The 19,032-nt window shown below is 39.2% G+C and overlaps 1 protein-coding gene across 1 annotated transcript in view; it reads right to left on the bottom strand.

Moving 5' to 3' along the window:
• LOC140733545 (uncharacterized) overlaps nucleotides 1-18,714 on the bottom strand; it is a 48,984-nt gene extending 30,270 nt beyond the window's left edge. The window contains exon 1 of the mRNA XM_073057007.1: nucleotides 18,493-18,714. Within this exon, the coding sequence (XP_072913108.1) occupies nucleotides 18,493-18,555 (63 nt within the window). The 5' untranslated portion in view covers nucleotides 18,556-18,714. The remainder of the gene's footprint in view (nucleotides 1-18,492) is intronic.
• Between the last annotated feature and the right edge of the window lie 318 nt (nucleotides 18,715-19,032).

Here is a 19,032-nt window from a genome sequence, read left to right as displayed (position 1 = left end):
GCACCAGCAGTGCATATTTTGTGCAATTCATTGCTGAAAATGACATTAATATTTCTCGTGCACTAACATTCTCTTGAACAACCCAGGGCAAATTGGCCTGAAGTATGTTATGGCTACATATAATAAATTCTTAATAAAGACCAGTTTCACTGTTATCAGCTTTAAAGTCAGCCAAGTGGCATTTGTGGAAGTAGTTAAACTATGTTCAAAGAGTTTCTGATACAAGCTGATGAGGAAACTACAAATTTCCTAATACTGCACAACCAATAAGCTATGCAAATTTCCAGATGATGAGTTAGCCAAAACTCTGAAATTAATGGTGAAGAGCACAGAACAAATAAAGTCTGAGGAAAGTGTTAAACTCATTCCTAAATCCCTCTCCAGTTCCCTTATTCTGTAAACGAAAGCCTGAAGACACATTAGGTAGAGTCATGCTGACCCTACAAAGGCATTCAACATTCTACTTTGGTTCTCAGGAGGGATTTTTTAAATATAAAAAAAGTCATAAACGGGTCTTCAAATCATTCTGAGAAAAATTGAGGAAACTTATGTGAACTACATTAGCATCTGATATGGAAAATGGGTGAAGCTCTGTTAATATATTTGTAAAGAATTTTGGGCTAAGATATTAAAGTTCAACTGAATCTGGCTAGAGCATCGTAACTCTTCACTTACACCCAAATTTCTGAACTTGCAAAGGGAATTCATGCCCTCACATTCTGGTACAATGGCACTGGAACTCTGAGGCTTCATCACAAGGAGATTCCTTTTGTATCAATACTACCCACTGATTCTTACCTAGAAACTCAGTTTCACCAAGTCCAGGGAGTTCAAGCTCTGATCTGCAGAGCTAACTTCACTATCCACAAAAGAACAAAAGCTTCTGTTGGAAAGTAACAAGTCAAAACCAAAGAACTTCCTAAAGTTAGAGCATATCATTGTGAGTCTTTGTACAGAAACTCTTCATCTACGCCTCTAGACAAGAGGGAACATTATGATCACAATGATAGCCCACCTCTCCTGATTCTGCTTGACTTAAAGACCCCAGTGTAAGCCTGCATTTTAGACTCCAAACTTCTATTAACAAGCCAGTCATTTTAAGGCCTCCTTAACCCAGAGAGATTCCAGGTGAACATCTGAGAGAGTAATCACTATGTGTTTTCCAGAACAAATAGGCGTAGATGTGAACATAGTGTGGATTTCAGAACTTCTAAACGGTACAATTGGCTGTGAAATGGAAGTGCACTGCCACTGCCCAATTTCCGAGCACTTCAATGCATTAAAATTTCTGCCAAGAAGAAATGTAAGAATCAGTCTCCTAAATCCCCTAGATTAAATCTGGTACATACTGTTAAAGCCTAACATAGAATCCATTGACGGCTCTAATGCAGAATGAAGTCACTTTACCTTATCATGTCAGTACTGGCAGAAGCAGACCCACCCAGTTCAATACCCATGTTCCAGCTCCAGAGCAATATCCTTGCAAGTCACAGCACCTCTGCTGCAAATCTAGCTATCTTTTAAATATGTGGAGGTTGTTCTTGCTCCTTTTGTCTTTTTAGAAAAAGGGTTTCTGACCCCCCCCCCCCCCCCCCCCCCAGGACCCTCTAATCCATGTACTGCACTTAGGTCTGGTATTAACCTCTTATTCACTCTTTTTGGACTCAAGTGTTACGCTCCTCAACCAGGTCTGTCCTCTGCCCTCTCATTTCAATGATATATGTATTTGTAAGACTTTGACTACCCAGAGCAGGCATTTTGAACACAATGAAAATACCACCAATGCTGCCAAGTCATAGGAGGATAATTGCCTTCTTTCAGGCCAACAGCCCACCTGCTGAAACCCTAGTTGCTTTCATTCGGCCTTGATGGGCAGCCAGATAAATACCCTAAACTTCACTCACCTCAACTCTGAACTGATTCCACAACCTACACACTCACTTTCCAGGACTCTAGAATTTATGTTCTTAGTCATACTTATTTATGTTTTATTTTTACAATTATCTTCTTTTGACATTGGTCTTTTGTCAGTCTTTGTTTATGTATAGTTTTTCATAAGCTCAATTGTATTTCTTGATTTTCCTTTAAAAGCTGCAAGAAAATGAATCTCAAGATAGTATATGGCGACATATACATACTTTGATCATCAATTTACTTTGACTTTGACTGCTGTTACATTCTATGTCTTTGGAAATTAGGAAACCCTCAAAAATATTTTCTTCACCTTATCTGTCTCTCTTCCTGCCTTCATGAATCATTGGACGTGCACCACTTACTATGTACAGATCCACATGCTTTCAAGGTCAGCCATGTGCTGCCAAGAGCGTGGGCTGGTTGTGCTGGGGATCCAGCGATAAAGCAGGAGAGTGACAAAGCTAATGTCCGGGTCAGGTACAAAGAGGAATCCTTCAAAAACATGTGTGTGAAATATTAGCTGCGTGGTCAAATTGGGCCAAATCTCTGCTTAGTCTTCAGATACGTCTGCAGATTTGATTCGCAAAGTGATAGATTTGATTTAGGTAGTAAACAAGAGATACGGAAATAAAAATTATTCCACAAATTTTGTAAAATTTAACACTTTATTTGAAGGTATGATTCAAATGTGCATCAATGAGTATACATTTTAGATGCATAGAAATAACAATACACCATAAAATATCATTGCAATTTTTAATTGCTATTGTTGAGAAAATGGGAAACTGCTGAGTGATCATGTTAACAACTTAACCTCCAAAGAGTCCCAAGTAGGATTAATGAGGACATCATTATGGAATCTGAAACCCCACCTAGGAAACTATATGTAAGGTCAGATTTTCATTTTGATGCCTTGTGGTATATTAATCTTGATTCCAGCAGGCAGCAAGTCAAATTTCATTTCAGACCTCCTCTGGTGACAAGGCATTTGGCCTGTGGATCTGTGGTACGAATCCTAATGCAACAGCACATACCGCAGACACTAATCAAATCTGATACAAACAAGATGTGTTCTTCCAATGACTTGAGTACAAGTGCTTTTAAACTAACTGAAAGAACAGTTTTTGAAATCTTATTCTCTATGGGCATCCACTTACTGGGGAAATTTTACATTTTAAAAACCTGTCCAAATGTTTACATATTTTTTCTTTCCATTTTAAATTGCATTATTTGTAATAGCAGTTAAGTTAGAACACTTAAGATTGTCTTATAGTTCAAATGACTGGCAATTCCTTTGAAAATTAAACTTTTTTTAAAGACCAGTTCCATAAGTTATATCTTTCCAGATGTTACTTTATATGCATATAAAAACGGATTGTGGTGATGATTGTTGCATTGGAACAATAGCAGTATTTCATGAATTGCTTGACAATAGTTTCTTAATGAGGACAAAATGGCAAAGGCGGAAATTACAGAGGCATTTTATGGGCAATAGTTGGTTTAAGAGCCAGATTACTCTCCAAACAAATGTTATAAAAGTTATAACAAATACAATTTGATATCTATTTGATATAATAGATATAATTTGTCAGATACATGACATTTCTACTAACATCAAGCACCCTTAAATTACAGTAATCTCAAGCCATTTAGTCTTATTGAACGATTACTTTTAAAGACTATAAACTAGTTTTAGTCAGAGTTTTGTATGTGACACCATTCCACTAATGGGTGGAAGATATTACACATCATATATTAATTTAAAAAGGTGAATCAACAATTCAGAAACTGTTTCTCCACCTCTTCTTCCTGTTCTCCCAACCCTAAAATCAAACAGTCAGGTGCTCTCTTCTGAGTAATTCCAAGAGGCTTTGTTACAGACAGCTATCTACCTGCCCAAACACACCAGCTTTTCTTAAGAGGAAGAGATGTTGCCCAATAATCTTTCTAGCATGTTGAAGCAAAGGAAGCGAAAGAAAATGAATATCTTGCAAAAGTGATTTTATCACAAGTACTTTCAAACTTTTGGAATATGCTCAGCTCCAAAGTGGTAACACATCTGCGTACACAATTAACTTTCTTGAACTGTATTTCTATGCGCTGATTATGTTAATGACTGCTACTTAACATTATAAATACTTTAAAAAACAGAACTATGAAGTTCAATTAAAAGTTATTTGCTTTATTTGCAATGGGATAATGTCTAATTTAGAAACATGGTCTGTCTATTTATACTGCTGACCCATGCTCTTTGTTCCTTTGAAAGAAAACCAAGGGTTCAGTAATCATAAACTCAACATTGCTGCATTTCAAATGGGAAATTGATACTTTCTGAAGTGGAACAATGTTGAATAAAGTAATGGAATGGCAAACTGGCAAATGGAAGCTGTAACTAGCTTCTTGTCCCTCCAGCAGATGGGAAAACAATGTTGATTCAACCAGTTCAGATCAAGAGATTACACAGAGCTAATGTCCTGGTGTTTGAGAGCAAATTTGATTCTCTTTGTGCATTCATCAGCAACCATATCAGCCCTAGTTTCAGAAGTTATAAACCCTACAAGTAAATTATGGCCATTGGTGTAGTGGCATCAGCAACAGACTTCGAGGTGAGCGCAAGGCTGGCTCCGTGCATGCATTCCATCCCTGCTGGGTCAAGCATTGAACTAGCAACTCTGCCATGTGAGAAAACAGGCAAAATGCTAAAGAAACAGCAAGGTTGCCACCCAATTCGCCATACGGCGCGGAGAGGAAGAGCAAAATATCTACAACCTACATCTCAGCTTTTAAACTTTTGTTTTAAAGCAAATCAAAATATTGTGTCCTTGAAATCAAATGCTAAAGGCAAACAGCCAATTCCACAATTATGGAAAACAACATTCCTCATTCATGTTACAAGACATGGGCAAAAACTGAAAACCATGAAAGAAGACCTTGAATATGCACATTTTCACAATGTGTCTTAATAACTTTACCTGCCCATCATTTAATACTTAATAATAAATAAATAATTTAATAAAAATAATAAAATTCAACACTACAAGACTAGGCAAGGCTTTTACAAGTCAAATACAATTCAGTATTTGCTTGGCAAATGTCAGCAGTGCTATAGAGAGCTACTAGCATTCCCCAGTACAAGTGCAAGTAAGTTTAGCCACCCTAAAAATGTGTCTGTATAGGACAGTCCCAGTATTCTGGAAGCTGATCACCAGCATTTTGATGACTGTGTTCCATTGCTGAACTTAAAGTTCAAAGTTCAAAGTAAATTTATTACCGAAGTGTGTATCTGTTACCATACACTATCTTGAAGTTCATTTGCTTGCAGGCATTTACATGAAAAAAAAAGAAATACAATAGATTTTTTTAATGAGAAGCTATACATAAACAGAGACTGACCAACGAACAACATATAAAAGAAGAAAAACTGTGCAAATAAAAATACAATCTGAGAATATGAGTTTTAAAGAATGTTTGAAAGTGAGCCTGTAGATTGTAAAATCTGATCGGAGTAGCGGCGAATGAGCCTAATGGTCACTGTCTCCTCTAAGCTATGTAGAGCCACACAGTTACTAAAATGCTCCCCCACACATAGCTTTTGTTGCTGCAAAGCTGAATTTCTTTTATATAATTTTGAAATTATGGTAATATAATTTTGAAATGTATGTTAATATACTTGTGAAATACCCTATAATTATGTGTTAATGAGTATAATCCATAAATTTTCTAAATAATAAATATAACCACAATCTTTACTTTGAAACATTTTAGAACTGCAATGTTTTTACACTGCAGTGTTTCAAGTTACAACACTGTTACAAATTGTAACAATAAACACAGAATGGAAGCTGTGTTATTAGTTCATTAACACAGCAGCTCATAGTTAATAAATCACTGGCCCGCTGTACCTAATGCCATTTAAGCTGAAAAGTTTATAAAACATGAAAGATTTGCTTTATTGCACTGTATTTCATTATATCCTTCAATTAATAACGAAAATCAAAAGTATGCGATTTTTCAATTTTCTTTCTAAACATTTATCCTATCCTTATTACAACAAAAAACATTTAAAGTGCCATGTGACTTTACACGACTTTTTAGGTCGCGTAAAAAGTTTCTGCACAGAGTAATGGTTGGTCCATGCAGCTGTAAAAAAAATTTAGAGAGAATGTTACAATCTGTTCCTGAACCTGTTGATATGGGACCTTCTACCTGATGATAATGGTGAGAAGAGGACTTAGCCTGGATGGCAGGGGTTTTTGATTATGGACACTGATTTCTGGTGCTAAATGTGCTCAGAGGTGGGGAGGGCTTTGTCTGTGATGGACTGGGCTGTATCTTCCACTTTCTGTAGCCTTTTCTATTCCTGAGCATTAGTGTTTCCATACCAGGCCATGATGCAACCAGTCAGATACAATTGTGCATCCATTTGTCAAGGTCTGTCAAAAGTTTTTGATGACATGCTGAATCTATGCTAACCTCTAAGAAAGTAAAGGCTCTTCTTAGATATTCTCCCCAGGCCATGCGCAGATTATAGTAACTTTATTTAAAGGAAACAAAATACAAATTATTTCAAAAAGTTTAATTGCTAAAATGTGTAAGATTCTTCAACACAAGAGAAACAGCAGATGCTGGAAATCATTCTCAAGGCACACAAAATGCTGGAGGATCTCAGCAGTTCAGGCAGATTCTACAGCAGAAAAGAAACAGTCAACATACCAGGTTGAGATCCTTTATCAGGACTAGAAAGAAAGAGGGCAGAATGCAGGCTAGGGAAAGGACCCCTCCCCAACCTTCCTACCTTCCCCCTTTTACCTGAATTAACCTATCACCAGCCAGCTTGTCCTCCCCCAACCTACTGAGTTATTCTGTCCATAGGCCTCTTTCATTCCAATCCTGATGAGGAGTATCAGCCAATAAATTGCCTGTTGGTTCCCATAATGGAACTGTCTGACCCGTGAGTTCCTCCAGCATTTTGTGTCTGTCCTGTAAGAGCTTTATCTGATGTTTATTTGAAGACTCCTGAAGGCTGGAAACATCTATTGTTTTGATAAATCTGAGAACTGACAAGGAATTATACAAGCGGTGTAACTTATGGCACCTACACAACTTATTTCAAGGGTGAAAAAAATTGAGGTTAGAGACAGAATTGGTAGCATGTGCAGGCCATTACTTGTTACAAAGCGAAACCTAACATCATGAATGGCTGTGATGCTTCACTCCCACATCAGCTCAGTGACTTTGTACACGCTTTGAAGGGGAGAATAAAACTATCCCTGCAGCATCTGGTGACCCTGTGCCAACCAGCTGGCGGGAGTGTTCAAGGACATCTTCAATCTCTTATTACTGCTGTCAGAGGTTCCTACCCAATCTTCCCTCTAAGCTGTGCGCGTACACACATCTTTTGTTACGAGCGCACAACGCAATTTAAACTGCGCACAGAAGTTTGTCACCCTCTACATGGTTGGCATGTTAAGTCTATTTCACTATCGTACACAATCACATTTCCTCTTAAAGTGGAAAGGCTTTTTATCCTTACAATAGCTTCAGGTTTACATCCACTGAAAAATTTAGTGTGTACCTGTTGTTTTCACTATGCAAAAAAAAAATTGCACAGCACAAGATTTTTGTGCACACTGGTCATTACAAAATAGAGTGAACATTGTTCCCACCTGCTTCAAAAGGGCGACAATCATGCCAGTGTCAAAGAAGAGCAGGGTGAGCTGCCTCAACAACTATCATCCAGAGGCACTCACATCTAACATGATGAAGAGCTTTGAGAGGTTGGTTATGGAATTAACCTCGGCCTAAGCAAGGATCTGGACCCACCTGTAATTTGCCTATCATCACAATAGGTCTGCAGCAGATGCAATCTCACTGGATCTCCACTTGGCCTTGGATCACCTGGGCAATTGTCGTGCCTACACCAGGCTGCTGTTCATTGACTACAGCTCAGTTTTCAGCAAAATGATAGTCTCAGTTCTCATCAGCAGGCTTAAAACCTGGGCTCCTGTACCTCCCTTTGCAACTGGATCCCTGACCGTCTCACCAGGAGACCACAGTCTGTGAGGATTGGGAAAAAACATCTCCTCATTAACAATCAACACTAGCACAACTCAAGGATGTGTGCTTAGCCCATTGTTCCACTCGCTAGACCCACAACTGTGTGGCTAGGTACAGCACAAATTCCATCTATAAATTTGCCAATGGCACAACTATTATTGCAGAATTTGAAATGGTGATGAGGAGGCATGCATGAGTGAGATTAATCAGCTGGTTGAGTGGTGTTGCAGCAGCAACCTTGCACTCAATGCCAGAAAGACCAAAGAATCGAGTGTGGGCTTCAGGAAGGGGAAGTCAAAGGAACAAACACCAATCCTCATTCGAGGGATCAGAACAAGAAAGGGTGAGTAGTTTTAAGTTCCTAGGTGTCCACATCCGTGAAGCTCCATCCTGGGCCCAACATACTGATGCAATTACAAAGATACGACAATGGCTATTTTTCATTAGGAGTTTGAGAAGAATTGGTATGTCACCAAAGACACTTGCAAATTTCTACAGATACGTTGTGGAGAGCACTCTGGGTGCATCACCATTAGGTACAGAGAGGCCACTGCACAGGATCGGAAAAAGCTGCAAAACTCCATCATGGGCACTAGCCTCCCCAGCATCAAGAACTTCTTCAAAAGGTGATGCCACTGAAGAACATGCATGCTACATTTCAGGAACAGTTTCTTCACCTCCACTATCAGACTTCTGAATACACAATGTACCCTTGAAGACTACTTCTGCATTCTTTCCCCCCTCTTTCTGCACTACTTATTTTATTTAATTTGACATACAGCAGTATGCCTGTCTTATTAAACTTGATTTTGATTCTGATAAGGGAATAACTGTCAGCACTTTTCTGAGTGGTTTTGAGGGAAAGGATTGCTCTACCTCCCAAAACCAACCTCTCTAACATGACTGGGTTTACATGCGGACGCATTTCTGAAGTTCAGAGTCCAACGACCTGGTCCACTTAGCTGCCCTTTGGTGATGTACAGGAGCGAAGAGCAATGTTCTTTGTATGTCAGGATGCTGCTAACTGAAATACTAACCACGATACCTGTGTTGTATGGTAAAGAAGGTCTTAAAATAAAACGCATATATTATGAGCTAGGACAAAAATTTGGGACACAACTGTCCTTACGAGTGCAAATATGAAAAATAAGACTATAACATATAGGAGCAGAATTAGGCCATTTGGCCCATCGTGTTGCTCTGCCATTTCATCATGGCTGATCCATTTCCCTCTTAACTCCATCCTCCTGCCTTCTCCTCATAACCTTTCATGCCCTGACTAATCAGGAACCTATTAACCTCTGCCCTTAATGCATCCAGTGACCTAGTGTCCTTTGACATCTTTGGAAATGAATTCCACAGATTAACACACTCTGGCTCAAGTAATTCCTCCTCAGCTCTATTCTAAATGGACGTCTTTCTATTTTGAAGCTGTGCTCTCTGATCCTAGACACCCCTACCAAAGGAATCACATCAACTCAATTGAGACTTTTCAATATTTGACAGCTTTCAATGAGATCCCACCTCATTTTTCCAAATTACAGTGAGTACAGGCCCAGAGCCATTGAATGCTCCTCATACATTAACAATTTCATTCCCAGAAACATCCTTGTAAATCTCCTTTGAACCCTCTCCAATGTCAGCACATCCTTTCTTAAATAAAGGGCCCCAAACTGCTCACAATACTCCTAGTGAGGCCTCAGTAGTGCCTTATAAAACCTCGGCATTACATCCTTGCATTTATATTCTAGACCTCTCGAAATGAATGTTAACTTTGCATCTGCCTTCGTCACCACCGATTCAACTTGCAAATTAGCCTTTAGGGAATCCTGCACAACGATTCCCTATGCTCAAAGTACACTGCAGATGCTGGGATCAAAGCAACACATACAACATGCTGGAGGAACTCAGCAGGTCGGGCAGCATCCGTGGAAACGAGTAGCCAACGTTTCGGGCCGAGACCCTTCGTCAGGACCCTCCATGGATGCTGCCCAACCTGCTGACTCCCTATGTTATTACCTTGGATTTTTTTTGCACCTTGGCACCTCAGATTTTTGTATTTTCTCCCCATTTAGAAAATAGTCTCTGTTTTTAATCCTTTTACCAAGCGCACGACCATATACTTCACAACACTGTTTTCTATTTGCCCCTTTGCCCATTCTCCTAATCTGTCTGTCCATCTGCAGCCTCTCTGCTTCCTCAGCACTACCTGCCCCTCCACCTATCTTCGTATCATCTGCAAACTTGGCCACAAAGCCGTCAATTCCATCGTCCAAATTGTTGATATACAAGGTAAATATAAGAGGTCCCAACACTGCGGAACACCACTAGTCACTGGCAGCCGATCCAAAAAGGATCCCTACATTCCCATTCTTTGCTTCCTGCCAATCAACCAACGCTCTATCCATGCTAGTATCTTTCCTGGGATCTTATCTTGTTCAGCAGCCTCATGTGCAGCACCTAGTCAAAGGCCTTCTGAAAATCCAAGTACACAACCTCCACCGATTCTCTTTAGTCTGTTCTGCCTGTTATTCCTTCAAAGAACTCCAACAGATTTGCCAGGCAGGATTTTCGCTTGCTGACTTTGGGCTATTTTGTCATGTGCCTCCAACCACTTCTTTCACAATCAACTCCAACGTCTTTCCAACCACTGAGGTCAGACTTACTGGCATATAATTTGCTTTCTCCTGCCTCTTTCCCTTCCTGAAGAGTGATATTTGCAATTAGCCACTCTCTGGAATCATGCCAGAATCCATTGATTTTTGAAAGGTCATTACTAATTCCTCCACAATCTCTTCAGCTACCTCTTTTAGAACCCTGGGGTGTAGTCCATCAGTTCCAGGTGACTTTTCTACCTTCAGACCTTTCAGTTTCCCTAGCACCATCACCCTAGTAGTAGCAACTGCACTCACTTGAGTTAGGACCCTGAGCCACGGCCAGAGTGAAGCCATCATCAGCTGAAGAATGCAATGTACACACTTCTTGATGAGAGGAGACTACTTCACAAAGAACTGTGATGCCACATTTCACAGCGCAACAGCTTGCAACGCTTACCAAGAGCTCCGCATGAAAAATAACTGCAGGAAGCATTATTAAAAAAACAAAATCAAAAAGAAAAATTGTCACAATTAGAGGGACAATGGGTTTCTTTAGGCGTATGCATTTCCAGCTGCTCCCAATCTGGATTGATTCTGAGAAGTCACTTGGAAAGACTAAATAGAAGAAAACTGAGGACTGCATAAAATATACATCCGCATGTGTAAAATTTATCCTTTATTAAGAATGATGTTGGTGATTCAGAATTAATCTACAATATAATAATGTAAGGACATTAGAAGTAAAAAAAAAGACTTTTCATCTCCTTGAATCGGACTTTAATCAAGCAACTCATGGTTGATCTTGTACTTTTTGCACCATCCTGCAGTGACCTAATATCCCAGAATTCCTCAGATTCTTAACAACTGTGCACTGCAAATAACTTAGGGAAAGCCATCCTTTGATCCAGCAAAAGTCTGTCCAGAAAATAAGCCCTCATAGTGGAAAGCTAGGTTTCTATTTAAATGGGATTATTCTTGGATTACTCTGCCCTACTCTGTTCATTTATAAGAGTATCTTTTTTCCCACTGATGTCCAAGGTAAAATTTTGCTAAAACTCATCCTGTGAGATACAGAACACTAGCACTGGATAACTCTCTCTAACATTGTATAACAGAAACGTGCTGAAACATGGTTCAAATTAGAAAGTGAAGTGCCACACGAAGCTGTATTTGACCATTCAGTGACCTTAATACTGGTCTTATAACTATAACATTGCATAAAAAACAGTTATGGGAACAATTAACTATAAAGAATTGCTCCCAAACTAGTCTATGGTTTCATCATAATTATGTTAATTGTTCTATGTTAATTGTTCATTATTGTTAATTAAGAAATATTAGAGACAGGAGATTCAATAATTGCATTTATTGTTCAACTTTCACTACCAAAGCATTTTGCAAATCAATCAGGCTCTTTTAAAATTTAAAATATTCTGACAGTGACCACACTTAACATTTAATCAGAACTTGAGTTAAAACATTTAAACAAAAGATAGACAAAGGAAAAGAAAATTGAGAATAGAATTGCAGGGTGGTCACATTTTGGAATTCCTGTCTGTAGGGGTGGCTGAAACGGGATTCATGTCATTTAACTGGTTTTGGATCAGGACCAAAGAGAGAAGCATTTAGACAAGCAGTTGAATTCCAATTCTTGCTGGGCTGGAGTCAGTGGTTCCATCAGAACTGCTGGCTTTCAGCCAGGGAAACTTCAATAAGTCTTGGACTTCCAAGTACACACTGCCAAACATGGAACTTCCAGATTACTGAGTGATGTATGGTGCAGCTCCCGTCAGCACACTCCACACCTAGACTCCACATCGAGTCCACTATTCTGCACATGTGAAGTCACTTCTCTTATCCATACCATTTCATGCCCTTTGAAATCGGTGGGAGCTCTCGGCCATTAGAGGACAAGAGAAGGTAAATAAAATGTAAGCAAAACTCTACCACCAATTTTGCTCTTTTTTGAAACGCATTAAGGACATTTGAGATTATTGTCTCAGTACTTCATCCTCTGAAGACCCATTGGCCACTTAACTGAAAGAGGCAGAAGGCCAGTGTGTTTACTCATCCACATCTGGGCCAAATGAGTGAAGGTGGGCAGGAACCATCGTTGAAGACTCCAGGTTGTGGGTGTGGATCTGACCAATCCCAGTGACAGTTGGAAATGGAACCAGGCAGAAAACCTGCTTGCCTGAATTTCTCATTAGCATGATTTAGAAGCCTTTGGGTAAGGTTGTTTAGTTTGGAAAATGGTGATCAGAATTTTTTTTGAAATGTTAACAAATATGTAGCAATTAGAGACAAGTCTGTCAAAATGGTGAAGACAAGAATCTAAGACACTAAGTTATATTGTCAGAATTATCTTCCTTTTAAGCCAGGCTCCATTCCAGGAGCACAACTAGCTAAAGATATCCTACAGAGTCCTTTCATACTTCAATACACAGTAATTTTACTATTAGTCACAGTGAATTATGATTTTAAAAAACATGGAGCACAAGTATGAAAGCCAGACAGAAAAACAGAAACATTCTATGCTGTATTTACCATCATTTACCATACCTCTTCACCTTTCAGTACATAACCTAATTTTAAAACAAGTATTAAAATATAATTATACCAGCGGGGGTACCTGTACAAACATAACATATTCAATACAGCATGCGAGTGAGCACTGCAGTTTCTTAGGCAAGCATAGATTAGCCAATATTGGTCTCACTTTGATGCAATTTTTTCAGTCAACTTATCAGGACTTGTATGTTGCTAGTAGCAATGAAATAAATACTCATTTTCGTGGAAGCTTTTTAATGCTACATTAGCCACCACACCCTTATAGAAGATTGAAAGGGTAGAACATGCCTCTGGCAATGAACAAAAAACAGTAAAACATCAGCACATATTAACATACAGAGTTACCTTGAAATGCTTCACTTACATGGTTTCATCTGTATCTCTTCTAGTGGGAGAGTGTGCAGAAAAACTTTTTCAAAAAAACTTGTGAGTACCATGAGCTACAATAGCTTACTGTAATGTATCCATACTAGTTCAGAAAGTGAGCAACAAGATACAAAAGACAAATAAAATGAACCATAGAACCATAGAACACTACAGTACAGTACAGGCCCTTCAGCCCTCCATGTTGTGCTGACCCATATAATCCTTAAAAAAAAGTACTAAACCCACACTACCCCATAACCCTCCATTTTTCTTTCATCCATGTGCCTGTCCAAGAGGCTCTTAAATACCCCTAATATTTTAGCCTCCACCACCATCCTTGGCAAGTCATTCCAGGCACTCACAACCCTCTGTGTAAAAAACTTACCCTTGATGTCCCCCCTAAACTTCCCTCCCTTAATTTTGTATATATGCCCTCTGGTGTTTGCTATTGGTGCCCTGGGAAACAGGTACTGACTATCCACCCTATCTATGCCTCTCATAATCTTGTAGACCTCTATCAAGTCCCCTCTCATTCTTCTACGCTCCAAAGAGAAAAGTCCCAGCTCTGCTAACCTTGCTTCATATGACTGGTTCTCCAAACCAGGCAACATCCTGGTAAATCTCCTCTGCACCCTCTGAGTAGGCAAAAAGAAATCTAAAAAGAAAATACAGTATAGGCAATGTGAAATTAGTCATCCTGCTAGGTAGAGTAGAATGGTGACAGAGAGTAAATGTTGATGCGTAGTACTGATGCAGACAGAATACATATAAAAAATGACAGGTAAGTAGAGCAACTACTCTGTTGGCATCAGGACTGTGCAGAGGAAGTGAAAACCCTGCATCATACAGGCCATGCTCTCTTCTCGCTCCGATCATCGGATAAATGGTCCAGGAAATTTAGATCCCATGATACTAGGTTCAGGAACAATTATTACATTAAAATCATCAGGCTCCTAAACCAGCATGGATAACTTCACTCACCTCCACTCTGGACTGAGTTCACAACCTTTCAACGATTCTACAACTCAGTATTATTTATTTACTTTTTTATCATTTGTACGATTTGTCTTCTTTTGCATATTGTTTGTTAGACTTTTTATGCTACTGCCATCAAGGTGCGAGATTCTTGGGCCCACGCCACAAGGTTTGGAAGCCGTTGTTGCCCTGCAACCATCAGGCTCCTGAACGGGCTTCACTCCCTTCACAGCTCCACTTTCAGGAACTGTGCAATTCATGCTCCATGTGTTTTTGTTTACTTTTTTTTTACTATTTATGTGATCTGATCAAGGCGCTTCGGTACTGACCTGACTCTGCAGCTGTGGCCTGCGACCATCAGTACTCGACACAGCACTGAACTGGCTCCATGGCTGTGGCCTGCAGCCATTGGCTTCATTCACCTCAGCCTGTGGACTCACTTTCAGGGACTCTGTGGTTAATGTTCTGTGTGTTATCTGTTTATATTTTTATTGTTTGCTTGATTTGTTCTTTTTTTCCACACATTGGGTGTTTAGCGGTCCTTGTTGTGTGTGTATTTTTAAGGAGTTCTATTGTGTTTCTTTGCTTTGTGGCTGCCTGCAAGAAGACGTATCTCAAGGTTGTATATAGAATACACACTTTGATAATAAATGTACTTTGAACTTTGAGCTTTAAAGGCTTTGTATATACTGGATATGTAATAATGATAATGATGCAAATATATGCAAGCACATCTGCAGTCTATAGCTTGTTGGAGTGGGGATGTGGGAATGGCCTGTGGCCTGCTGTAATCTACTTATTCACAGCCTCATTGTGCTTCATGGTAAGAGGGTAGAGTAGAAGATCAAGAGAGCCTTACTGCAAATGGCAAATCGATAACTTTAGAACTATGTAACTCTGTTCCCAAAACAAAGAATGGATGCACCTCCTTTATGGACAATATAGTGAACATCCACTAGGGTATGTCTTCATAGGATTCACTGTAATTTAAATGAATGAAAGGTTATCTCAGGATTTAAGAACTGACTGGATTACAACTGCTGTTTGCTGTGTCCGTGGAACTGGGGAAAGACTGGGTGAGATATTGACCCTTTATGACTGAGAGGAGAAAACTTTGGAACAATTTATCCAAACAGTTTTGGACTCCTAGTCAGTGAGCATTTTTTATTTACAGCTGAGTGATTGATATTAGGTTTCTTCAGGGGATATGGGAAATGGGTGGGAATATCAAACAATATAGATCTTCTATTATCTTACTGAATTTCAAAGCAGGTTGGAGGGCCATTAATGTCTATTTCCAATGTTTTGTATGTTCTAATTAACCAAGGTAGAGAAGAAAGGGAATTATGCACAATTATTCATTCAAGTTTTTTCAGAATCTTTGATTTAAAAAAACTCTGCTTCGTGCAGAATAAACAATAAGAATGATCACTGGAGTGCAAAGATAGCGACACAAAATATCTCCACTCCTGGTATGCAATCAGACACATGTCTAACTTCAAAAATATTACAAGCTCTTTAACTAGAGGCTAATAATTAATGGTCATATCTAAATGAATATATATCAGCTTCTTTGTAGATGTTCAATAACACAACGATAGAATGTGAAAAATTGTTTTACTTCTAAATTAATTCTGCAGAAAATGCAATACAAATTCAAAAGCTTTTAGCCAAATCAATTCTACTGCCACACCAATGTTTTGTAGATCTTGTGTTAATTATGTGGTTGAATAATAATCAGGTAATAATAATGAGCTAATTACAACCAAATGTATGAAAAGCTCCCCTATAATAGCAAAATGATACAAAGGTGAAAGTTACATTCTAATATCAAGCAGTGACTAGAACATCAATTGCATGTTGCCTACTTCCTTGATACCCAATAAATAACAAATTTAATACTATTCCATCATTAGATCAAAGTCAGGAAGATTTTCATTTGATCAAAATTGGTAAAGATATTTTTCATAAGACTGTACAACTTCTTAACATTTTGAAGTTAATTTGGATTGTTCATAATTAAATCCCTTACATATTTGAGAAACTAAGAAAGTAAAATATTTGTGGAGGGTCAGCCAAGATGGAAAGATATTGTTTGAAACTATTGGGTCTTGCAGACATCTAATACCAATACATATATGTTTTCTTAAATAATTATTCTCAAACCATATCCAATAATATCAATTTCAAAGGCCATAGTCCCACTTGTAAAATGACTGAAACATCTGCAGGTCATTACGTTAATCAAAAAGTCCCACTGCTTATGCCGACCAAACTTCTGGATAGTTTCTGAAGTGTTAGGGCATGTCTTATTTAAATTATATCTTTTCACAAAACAATAATTTTGGCCGCTATTCATGAGCAAGCAGGGACGAGCTCTTCTCAGACAACCTGCACCTTGTGGCAGATTAAGCCGTATCAATAACATCCCCTGGCATCTGCAGACCAATGCCACTCTAGAGGATGATGTTCACTTTGGTCAGTGCAACACGTCCAGATTCAGCCTGCAGCCATTTTCAGACTGTCAGTAGTCCTCAATTCATAGTCCTGCCTGTCATGTGGCAAATGTAAAGGCTGATCTCTAAACTAACAAAAGTTGCTCTGTGATGGTCCTTTAATGTACTTCAGCATCGACGTCGGTGCTTTACTTCGCACCTTTCATGCCCACGGCCCCCTCACTTGATGGATCTGGTTAGATTTAGATCACAGAGCGTTTTCCGGATATCCTGGCTGCTATTGCAGTGGATTTAGCATCAGACCCTGGTCAAGCCACTTGAATGGATCTTCAGGACGTGGGTGAACTAGAAATTGATCTTTATGAAGTTCCAATCATATTTTTCATACCACTTCAACATAACTCAGTACAAAAAATAACTATGCACAACAAGATTAAATCACACCAACGATTCCCTCTGCCATGAATAATAATTAATCATCGAGGGAACAAGGCTATCATGAAGTTACTGCACTGGTTATTTTCAAGCAGTAGGTAACTAAGTATTCAAATCACTGAAAACTGTCGATATAATCGTGTTATTGATATGTATAGTTTTGTAAAACACGTGGAATAGGGGTTGACAAAAATAGGCGGCAATGTATTTTTTAATATATTTATTCCGAGGACCTTGGGGATGATAAAAGAAAATCACCTCGTGTCTTAAAATTAGTAAGAGCGTCAAAGATTACGGGGAGAAGGCTGGAGAATGAGGTTGGAGGGGAAATAAATCAGCCATGATCGAATAAGCAGGCTCGATGGACTGAATAGCCAAATTCTGATCCTCTGTCTTATGGTTTTAATTTTCTTAAAAAGACCTTTCATAGCAATTGATGGCACGGTGTTCCACATTCGGAATAAGACCTGGCTCGCGCTTAAACCTTCAGGTAAATGTACCTCATGCAGATTACATTTAATGGCCTCTGGCATTAATGGTTAGATTTAGGTCTACGATGCCTCCAGAGCTCAGAGTACGTGACAATAATATATCAAAGGGTAAAACAAGTTGTTTTCCTCTTCAGCTAAACGCTGAACAAAAGTGACAAGAAAGTTACCGGATCATAAACAGGCTATACCACTAATTTAACTCGAGTTTGTGTGTGTGTGTGTGTGTGTGTGTGTGTGTGTGTGTGTGTGTGTGTGTGTGTGTGTGTGTGTGTGTGTGTGTGTGTGTGTGTGTGTGTGTGTGTGTGTGTGTGTGTGTGTGTGTGTGGGGGGGGGGGCAAACTTCGCGGGTACTTTCTAGACATACTTTGCATTAGACCGGTGAATGTTGCCTAAGTAGTACACAGACGAGATCCGGGATCCGTATGAGTAACCATTTCTGAGGTACAATCCAACCCAGAATTAAATCCGATCCTGTTTCCAATGTTTTAAAAAGAACACTTAAACGCCAGTTCCCTCGTTTGGGCTCGATCCGGCGCACTCTGACTGAAACAGAGACCATGCTTTCCTATCTCGACAGTCTGTAATCACTCGATCAAAGACCACACGTAGTGGAATCAGTACAACACTTACCGGCACGACAGTGGCAAACACCAGGGTCAGGAGAAATTTAAGACTGAAACGTGACATCTTCATTATTAGCTTTAAAGTAAATCCGGCAAAGAAATCCCCTTTTATCAATATAAGAGCTGCCTATACTGAGTTAAAATCTTAGAGCTCCGAACTAATATAGTCTCCGGTTCCCGGCGTCACTGCCGCACACCCTACTACCCGCCCACACTGTACACTTAGAGATAAGAACTGCTTGCGGCAAATCTGCTAAACTGCTTTAGTCACCTGGGTCGGAAGTGAAAACCTGCTCATTCAGATTATGTAAATTATAATTATCAATCTGTATGTGAAAAAAAGATGAACCAGGCGAAATACTTAATTGTCTGGGCTTGTGTGCTTGCGAGCAATGACGTTTTCTAGAGTTTCTAGTCTTTCCTTTAGATGGTTGTGGCCTCTTTTAAAGAAAGGAAACGCGAACTTGTTTTGAGATTTGACGTAGCAGTATAATTCCCTCCAACAAGAAAAAACTAAAAACTTTGGAAATAGTTATACAGTTGGACA

The sequence above is a fragment of the Hemitrygon akajei genome, chromosome 9 (assembly GCF_048418815.1).
Source record: "Hemitrygon akajei chromosome 9, sHemAka1.3, whole genome shotgun sequence".
In the NCBI taxonomy this organism is placed as follows: Eukaryota; Metazoa; Chordata; class Chondrichthyes; order Myliobatiformes; family Dasyatidae; genus Hemitrygon; species Hemitrygon akajei.
This window is presented reverse-complemented; position numbering and strand designations above follow the sequence as displayed.